The following is a 10,281-nucleotide window of genomic DNA, read 5'->3' as shown; positions in this document are numbered from 1 at the left end:
ACCTCAAATTTTATCTAATTCTTACTCTCTTCCATATATATATATATATATAGTCTTTTTTATTTTGCGAAGGTTTTTTCTTTTTGTATATATTTTCTATATGTTGCAAAGGTTTTTTTTTATAAGTTTTTGTTTTCTTTTTTCAAATAAGAATACCTATAAAAAGATGTCACTAATATCTAAATTGATTAAGTTGTGTGTTATTAGCTAATTGGAATTATTGTTTTAAAAAAAAAAGCTAATTGGAATTAAGCTATATATTAAGTATATTTGAAAACTTGAGCGAAATTTCTATTCTCACCAAAAAAAAAAAAAAAAAAAAGGAATCATCTAAAGGAGGTAGCTACCATTTTTCATCTCTTCTTGCAAAATTTACCATTTTAATTGACTATAAGAAAGAGGATCATATTATTATTTGTAAGCAAGTTTTGTTAATAAGGAGCTAAGCCATCGTTTAGGATGTTGTTAATAGAATTTATAACAACACATACCTCATTATTTTTTTTAATAAAAATTAAAAATCGACTAACCTAAACATAGTTCAAGATTGTGAGTTCAAACCCCATCCCACATGTTTAAAAAAATAATAAATAAATAAAGGTCGATTTTTTTTTTCAAGTTTCCTATTTTTTTTATCGAGTACAAGATATGGGAGTGGAGAATGGAACTCACAATCTCTTGATTGGTGAGATATGCTAATTACCAATGCTCGTTTTGACTCATGTTTCCTATTTAGTTTGCACAATTTGTTAAATATTTAAAGACTCTGTGTTCTAAATTTAAAAATTGTTGAGTGAAGGGGAAATGGACAGTACCAAGCCCAAATATTATTTCAATAGAGGGAAAAGAAAAAAGAAATGTTGTGGTGATGATATATTACCGACATGAATGAATGGCTTGACAAGATTGATAATAAATGAACAAGGAATAACACCAATGACACACAAGAAAGAGTGAGATTTAGTGATGCATAGCATCTCATGATTGGTGTGCATGTGATTGGCCACATCAAACTCATACAAAAAATATATATATATATATAATTTTGAGCAAAGGGGCAAATCTCTATGAACACTTGAAGATGAAGAAGAAAAAAGAAGAATTTCACCCCCCCCTTGATTTGTTTGTTGACTAAGGCAATTATAATATCTCAGCTCCCTTCCCATTTCAATACATCATTTGGTACAAATTAAAGCAGAGGTAGAAGAGGAAACAAAGTGCAGGCTTGTAGTGGGTCTACTCTCTCTCCCCTCTATTGTATTGGACCAAAACCTCATTATTTCAACTTACAATTATTGAGTACTTGCTAGTAGCAGTAGTAAATGAAGAAATGATACACACTGCAACTCAGCATTACACACCCCATGGGATACAGTACTAGCTCCAACGTTTGCAAAATGCACGATACGTCGACGAGACAAGTCAAGATGAGTCAAGATTAGATGTATCTTATTGAACTTATAATTCGTCGTCCTTTGAGACAATTGGTAGGTGTCTTATCTACTAAACCATAGTTGGGTTGATCGCGGTCCTTTAGAGTTGAGTCTTGTGTAGAAGCTTTGCCATCTTATATTCCAATATCTATTGTATATATGTAGTAATGTTGTCGTTCGTGGGTATCTTGTCAACAAAGCCCTCGATCCTTTTGAGAAAAATAACAAGTTTTTAATCAAAAGGGATAAAATTATTGTAGAGCCAATGAATTCCAAGTTGAACAAATCTTTTATGATTAAGCAGAAATGCTAGCTTTCAAGAGAAGTCATGGAGAGTGGGGCTGTAGTCTACCTTTTTGTATGTACAAATCTGTATATAGAGATATTTTATATATTTAGTGGTGAAAAGGAAAGGGGAAAGAGGGAGAGAGTGAGAAAAAAGAAAATGGGTATGATTGATATGGAAGAAGAAAATAGAGAAAGAGGGGCATCATTATGAACTTTGGTTATGTGGAAGGGAAAGAAAAGAAAAGGAAAAAAAAAAGGCTCATTGCAAATACAGTCATACACAAATATACAAATTAGCATCATACCCTTCATTCACTGTGTGTCATTGAATGCACATAACACATTAACCCAAAGATATGGGCTCGCCCTCTAGCGCTCGATGCTCCATTTGACTCTTTCATATGTTTCTGTTCAAATCCAAAATAATGAAATGAATAAACGGGGACGATTTGGGTGAAGGGACTCTTGAATGAACCGACCACTTTATTATTGGGAACCCATTATTCGATAGTGTCACAAGTCATTGGTTATTATTAATAACGTCCATGGCTTTAGCCCTAGGATATAAAGCTATGCTTAATCATAAGTCCACCAGTCATTATGACTACAATTTGCTCTCTCTCTTTCTCTATCTCGTGAGTCTACACTGTCTATATAAGTATGAGTTTTGGTCCTTCCATATGTTCTACTACAAAGAAAAGCAAGTTAAGAAGCTGCAGGGAATAAGAATGTGTATCAGTGCAACAGAGAGCAGCCCATTTCATCAAATCCATACTTCCAAGAACAGGAGACGTTTGAAAAGATCCAAACTTCAAGTTCAGAGGCTCACCAGGTTTTTCTTTCTTACCAAACCCATTTCCCTTTTTTGATGTTATAGAAGGATATGGAAATAATGGGGTTTTTTGGTTTTAGCAGGAGGAGATGCACTGAGGAGAAGGTGGGGAAGGATATTGAGCTGAAGAATCTACAGCTATATCTGGAGAATCAGACCATAATTGAAGAGAATGAGAAGCTGAGAGAGAGAGCCAATATTCTTCATCAAGAGAACTTGGCCTTAATGACTGAGTTACAGAAAAAATTCCAACATTTGGATCGCTTTGACACTGCTCTTTTCATTCTTTTTCAGAGAGAGTGATGGGAATCATCAGGGGGGTGACACAGGGTTCTCTTTCTCTCTATCTCTCTCTAGGAAGGAGTGACAAGTCTTGAGTGATTTCTAAATGTATTGAACTATTTATTCAATATATATGTGCAATTATCAAGAGTTGATATTGATATATAAGTAGATGAAAACTAGTGGTAATTTATGTAGCAGTGAGAAGTTGGGAGTTTAAATATTGAACATTGTGAATCTTGAAATGGAATCAGACCATAAGAGAAGCAAACTAAGGGACCGAACAGGGCATTGGATCAATCCTAGAATGTTTTGTTCGTATAGAAGGTTGGTCATGATATATTTTGCTGCAAGTCAAAACTCAAGAAAAGATCTTGCAGTAAGGTTAGTACTATTCATATTGGAAACTAATACTGTAGGAATTTGAACTGGTGTTACTTTTCGAGTCGAAAGAGGGCATGGTGCGGTTACTGGTGTAAAAGGAGAAGCACAAACAAAAGGACTCCTAGCAGATTTCTAAGTGAAGGGTCGTATGAGTGAACTGACTCTGTATTGAGAGTATTTAAGAAAGGAACAAGGAGGAAAAAATTAAAAGAATTAAAAGATATTACAAGGTGCAGCTAGTTCAATAAAAATTCTGTTCTAGCTCTAAATTTGTTCTCTTAACACATTTTTTGAGTAATCAATCAAATAATAGGAGGATAGGGATTATTCAAACATACAAGTGGCCCTTATAGTTAATACTTAGAGACACTTTTTGGCCTCAAGTCTTAGCCAGCCCAGCCATAGTCCAAGGTACGTGCCTATAAATAACTACAAAAGCCTAGAAAAACCTTTGTAGAGATGAGACATATCCACAGAATAAGAATTTCATTTCAGCTACAAGATTTACACACTTCGGAAATTCTCCGAATTCGGTCCATAACAATAGGTATTTCTTTATCAATCAAAGTTGTGAAACAGAATCCAAACCATCCCCGTTCGATACAATTACAGCAAGAGCCAGGGGTAGCATTAATTTTACCTATATCCAACAACTTATCCCAGAGCTCAAGTTCCCCTTTTTCGTTAGAATAGCAGCAGATTAACTTGCTCATATCAGCCCAGCAGTAGAAACCTCCATTGCTCTTAATGCACTCAATGTCGAGTTCCTTCAACCCTGCAACAAATTTACCGTGCATTTCTCCGAGCCTCTCTCTATTGATCCTCACGAATTTCTGGATGAATACCGTATCTGAAAGCATAGAAGAAAGGAGGTTCTGAGTAATGGCAGAAACAGATGAGAACCTTGCCAATTTTCTAGCAGCAGCCAGGATATTCTCATTCAAAGAGTAGATTACAGCAACTCTAAAACCAGGAAGTGACAGGTCTTCAGATAAACCATATACGATATGTACTCTGTCTCGGTCGCTGTCTTCTGAATTGATCAATTCAGCCATGCTTATGAACTCTTCACTTCCATACGTTGACCCTACAAATATTTCGTTTGATATTATATGGATGTTTTTCTCCCTGGCAAAGTGAAGAAGGTTGTAGAGTGTTTCTCGATGTAGTTGGTTTCCAACAGGGATTGAGGGATTCGAGATAATGATTCCACGAACTTTAAGGCCCCGTTTCTTGGCCTGGTTGAATGCTCGATCAAGAGAAGCTAGGCTTAAGGTGAAGTTATCGACACTGCGACAGGGAACGGGTACAATCTCCACCCCAGTTCGCCATTTTACATCATTATCAAGACTGCATTAACAATTCATAATTTCAGTTTTCTGGGAGAAACCTAAATAAAGTATTCCATGAGAAAGAAATGAGTAAGTACCCAGGGTAATATGGAGTAGGGACGAGAAACGCCTGTCCCAGGTCTGCTATGCAGAAGCTAAGAATTTCGATTGCAGAGGTCACTCCTGTTGTAATTACTAATTGTGAAGGGCTGAAGGAAACAGAGTTCCCCAAAGCTTGAGACATGAAACCTGCCACTGCCTGTAGGAACAAATAAATCAAAATATGCTTGGAATTGAAAGGTAAATCTCAGAAGCCAGAAAACACTCATTAGAAGGAACTCCAAATGGTACTCACCAATCAAATGCAATACAAATAAAAAGGAAATGGCACAAGCATGAGAAGCTAGAGCTCCAAATAGAAACCTCAACAGGGGTGCAGGAAATAAGTAATAAAAACCCCTACAAGTTGTGGAGAAAATCTTAAAATCTCCTCTAACATGGTAAATATCAGCATCAAACATTAACATTGGATAAACGTTTGACAGAAATTGATAATTTCATTGTTAGGAAATGAAAGGTCCCAACCAACATGGTGTGGCCTAGTGATCAACAAAGGCCAAGGTAAATAGCAAAGGGCTGAAGGGCTTAGAGAGAATGAGTTCAAACCATGGTGGCCACCTACCTAGGATTTAATATTCTACGAGTTACCTAAGCAACCAAATGCAGTAGGGTCAGGCAGTTGTCCCGTGAGATTTAGGTGCGCAGATCATAACTCCATGATAAGCATTCAATCAATTGTCATACACAATACGTCATTATACTCTCTGCAGTCAACTTTGTGCCTCTTTTCAATGGAATTTTACTTTTACATCCCCCGGACCGAATTCAATTTCTAACACAATCAAGATAGAGTTTCTCCAGTCTCCAAAAGCCATATTCATACTATGAATAATATTCAAGAATGTGTACACAGTGGATGAAGGTCCTAAGTTTCTAACAGGGGTGAAAGCACATACTCACATAAAGTTTTCAGCATTTGCAAACAAGTTAGAATTTCATAACTATATTCTAACACAGAACACAAATCCATGCATGCAGCACCAACAAGAGAAATAAAAACAGAGCTCACCAAACTTCTTCACCGACCAAATCTCTCCCATGAAAGCAATCCAACAAATTCAAAACATTGATACAGAGAAAAGAGAGAAAAATATTTGATTACCAGTTTCAAATCCGCCAATCCATCCGAAGGCTGGTAGCTAGCAATTCCAGCCACACTCAGCTCATTATGATTCCGTCCTCCTAATATAGCATCCCTTCCATTTTCCGTCAGCCAAATTTGCACCAAGTCCGAGGACAACTTTATCGTTTTAAACATCGAAATTCATCAACTCAGAAACCGAGAAAGAAAGAAAAAGAAAAGAAAAATCTTACTTACATATAAAGCCACGCACCCACCTTGTTCTCAGCAACACAAAGCTGAAAAATCCCCGTCGGATTATCCAATTCGTCATATGGATCCTCCAAAAACTTCCTCATTCCAATGAAAGTTAAAGAATCCCCACCTCTGGCAATCGAATTAGCCCGACCCGAAACACAAACCGGCCCACTCGACCTCGGCGAGAGGAAAATCCGAGATAATGTTCGAGGCAGCACGGATAGCTCCACTAACGGATTATTTGGCAAGGAGTTCGCCGGAGAAGCCACCTCCGGCGAGGGCGGAGGGTCCCGGTTCGGGTCCGACCGGTTTCGCTTCAAGTAGAGCTGTAGTAAGTAGAAGAGAACACAGGGTATAACAGAGCCCAACACGACGCCGCCTCTTCCTTGAACAACGCCCTGCAGAGGCACTATGACTCTCATGGCGGCTCCTCCGCCGCCGGTTGTGGTGGGTTCTGCTTCTTCGCGGGATTTGGAATTTCGGGTCCGGAGGAATCGGGTCTGGGTCATCGCAGAGTCATTTCAATTGGCCGGAGCCCGAATAGAACCGCCGTGGGCGAGGGTGCTTCTCGTCTTACACCGGAAAACGGGCAACAATCCGGCGGCCGGCAGGGCAAGTAAAGCGCGAAGAGTACGATTGACAAAATAGATTTGTTTCAACTTTTTTGGAAAAAGAATAATTTATAATGTGACATTCTTATTTTCCGCGCCGATTCTTCTGGCTTTAAGGCGGAGATGAATTCAGTTGGATGTTTCTTAAGGATTTCGTATTTTACCATAATACCCCCCTTTGAGTAATTTTCAAATTTCGTGAATTTTCTTTTTGATTGCGAACGAAATCGGTTCCATTGTATTTTAGATAGCCCACCTATCATCATTTTCGTTAGGTTTTTCTGAAAAAAATATAAATTTGAGTTACATAGAAAATTTAAAACTTTTTGTAAATTTAATATTCTGTTTTCCTAAAAAATAACTAAATAAATGATATATTATGAATTACCATAAATGTTTGATTTTGAAGGTATATTCCCAATTCTAATAAAAATGTCCTATTCCACATCATTTGTAATATATGCTAATAATCTTACTTATTATACTAAAACGAAATGTCATTTATTATTATAGTTAATTTGCTAACTTAAATATAGCTCAATTGATTTAAACACTTATTTTCGATTTCGAATCACAACCCCTTTATTGTACTAAAAAAAGAATTATGACCCATTCAAAAAGTTATTATAAAACACAAGTGAGATTCATGTGTTTCTAAAAATTTGTCATTCTACTTTTTTAAAAAACAAATAGATTTACCAAATTTCTCGATATAATAAACTACAATAATATAAATTTGTTGTATTAAAAAAGATTCAAATTTCAAAATTTGATCCAAATCTCAAAATTTGATTCAAATCTCAAAGATCGTTGAGATTAATTGCTTGTGGTAATTATAGTATAGTATAATTACTTGAAAGTTGGAAAGAATTTTTTAAGAAAAGATATAATTACATTCCAAAAGTGGAGAATTGATCATCCTCCAGGTTATATTAATCTACAATAATTATGTTGGATTTTTCATGTGTAATAAAAATGTATTATTAAATAAGTAGACATGTAATGTAATTGCATGTTTCAGTTGGAGACAAAAATTGCAAGAATTTGTCACTTTCATTCTCCATCACAAACCACAAAACCCAAACCCCCAAGCAATAAAATTGAAGCAAGACAAAGCCAGCCAAGTATTCCAAAATTAATTGTGAGGAAAATTTTAAAAATAGTTTTCAATAAAACAGAATTCTTTAAAGAGAAAAAAAAATTCTCGAATATGCAAGATTGATTGTGTAATAATATTTAGTATTCACGGGAGAGTGTTGGCAATAATTTTAAGTATACAAATTTGTTGAGTAAAAATAAGAAAGTATGAATCAGAGCCGTTCTTTTTCCGACAAAAACAATTTATTTATTCATAAGAAAATAGAAGAATTTGCGATGGATCCGATGAAAGGTAAACTACAAAAAATAATCGCCACCACAAAGTTAGGAGAATTTAATTGGACCTTCATTTGTGGTCAACAGCCTGGCGGGTAGGATCCTCCAACATTAATTTATGTTCGATTATAGTTTTTTTTTTTAAACCTAGGTTTATTCGTTTACCTTATAAGGTGTTTTTTTTTAATTACCGTTGGTGGTATGTTTTAGTTGTGTTGTCTTTTAATTAATATTACTGTAGCTTTATTAGTGAGTCTATTTATTCTTTTCATATCTTGATCTCGGACTGTAAGATTAATTTTTTTTCTCTTAAAAAAAAACATGAGAATTTAGTTTCAAAATTTTAAATTTTTTTAATTAAACCTTGCAATTGGGTATTAGGCAAGTTAGAAAATGTGGGGTAGAGACTCAAACGTAGACAAATGTATACTCTTTATCAATTAAGTTAGATTTAAATTGGATATTTAAGATAATACATATTAGTCTATTTAGTTATTTGTTAATACACTAAAATCTACTAATTTCTCCATCTCTGCAAAAGCGGGCATAACTCAGCGGTGATTGGCATATATCTCCAATAAAGAGATTGTGAGTTCGATCTTGTTAAAAAAAAAAAAAATCTCCATCTCTCTCATCCTGATTTCTTACTTCTTCCCTTCTTCCTCACCTAGATTTTCCCTTCCAACTCTACCCTCAAATTTTCCCTTTTTTTTCTCCCTCAATCTAATTTGGTGAGGAAGAAGTTTGGAGAGAATTAATGGTGGAAGAAAATTGGATTGCAGAGTTACTATTCACGAGTTGCAATGCATTATCATAGGTCCCATGGATTTTCCCCCTCAACTAAGCTTCAAAACCACCATTTTGGCATAAAAAGGTCTAGCTCTTCACTATTTATCGTTTAAAAAAATCAACTTAGATGAGAAAACTCTAAAAACAAAGTAAAAAGTTTGATATAATTATAGCCAGGTAAATCTAATTTATAATATTAAAGTTGGAAAATAAAATGTTATAAACCCTAATTCACAATGGGTTGATCTAGTAATCATTTGAAGCTGTTGAAAAAAATAAAAGGGTAGTTTGGAGTGAATGAATTCTAACCACATACATATGATTTAAAACCTTACTATATGTTGGAGTGAATGAATTCTCCCATCCCCACATGTTGTACTTAGAAAAAAAAAAGTTACCTTGAGAATTTAAGTGGTTGTCCAAGTCAACGGTATCCTCCACGGTACTCATATGAAATATATGGCGATCAAAATGTAAGATTAGCTCTCAAAAAATGAGAGGAAAAAAAAGGTAATTAGCTAGGTAGGATATGGAAAGTGTGGTGGGTCTCAAAGAGTGGACTACGTGAAGCTTAGGCAATCAAAGGGAAAGGATGGGGATGTTGATGTTTGGGGTGAGGAGAAAGAGATAAGCAAATGGGAGATGGAGTTGCTTAGCCAAAGATATGTTTCAATTCCTTTGCCATGGCATTTGAAAGGGATGCTTCTATTATTGCCTTTCGTCTATGTGGTAAAAGACACCATTTCATTTCATTTCTATATTCATCTTTCCTTCTAATAATCATTTCAATTTCCGTTCTTCTAACTTAAAAAAATATAACGACGCTTGATACCAGTCCATTCAGCTGTTAATTTTTAAATTTTGAGGATGAGTTTTGTTTTGTTTGCTTTTAAGTTTGTCTAAAAGAATATTAAATTTTCAAAAATAGGTTTCTTTTCTTATTTTTTTAATCTTTTTTTTCGCCAGACACTAGATCTAGAAAAATATTGGAGGGGAAAAATACTTCGAACGATGAACTTGTTCCCATTCAATAGTCGATAATTCTTTATCGAGCTGGAACAATCTATTCTTCCTGAATATCTGGATTCATTGCCAAAGAATTTCCTGTCGGTATTTGAAAACATATCTTGGGGACGCCCTAAAGCACTCATGGTATCATTATGAATATACGAACCAAAACTATGAAAGCCTAAAAATATTCACACCCAGTTCAGATGTGATATGATTGCATCGCGATGTCTAAGTGCATAACGGCCTTATTGTTCCGATGGAGAGAAGAACCTATGATTAGCTTTTCGGGAAATTCCAAACCAATAATTTCAACGAAATCTTTCAATTATCCTTTCTATTCACTCAGATCTCTTCCATTTCATCGATTTTGTCCAGATCCTCCTTTTCTTCCAAAAAAAGGGAAGGAGAAGTGGTGACACTCTGGATTTGAACTGGGAAAAAGGGATTTGCAGTCCCCCACCCTCGGCCATGCCGCGAAAGCGAATGGGAAAACGTGAAATTCTTTTTA

The 10,281-nt window shown here is 35.4% G+C and overlaps 1 protein-coding gene across 1 annotated transcript; it reads right to left on the bottom strand.

The window, feature by feature from the left end:
- Positions 1–3,686: 3,686 nt before the first annotated feature.
- On the bottom strand, positions 3,687–6,711 carry LOC111004496 (putative aminotransferase ACS10). Its single transcript, XM_088125845.1, has 4 exons — positions 6,009–6,711; positions 5,773–5,910; positions 4,649–4,809; positions 3,687–4,569 (listed from the first exon to the last, which is right to left on the bottom strand). Exons 1-4 carry the CDS (start codon positions 6,495–6,497, stop codon positions 3,711–3,713), a joined length of 1,647 nt encoding a protein of 548 aa, XP_087981971.1. The 5' UTR covers positions 6,498–6,711; the 3' UTR covers positions 3,687–3,710.
- Between the last annotated feature and the right edge of the window lie 3,570 nt (positions 6,712–10,281).

This window comes from Momordica charantia, assembly GCF_013281855.1.
Source record: "Momordica charantia cultivar OHB3-1 chromosome 6 unlocalized genomic scaffold, Mcharantia_2.0 BLBB01000006.1, whole genome shotgun sequence".
In the NCBI taxonomy this organism is placed as follows: Eukaryota; Viridiplantae; Streptophyta; class Magnoliopsida; order Cucurbitales; family Cucurbitaceae; genus Momordica; species Momordica charantia.
The sequence above is the reverse complement of the archived record's forward strand: the minus strand, read 5'-3'. Positions and strand labels throughout refer to the sequence as shown.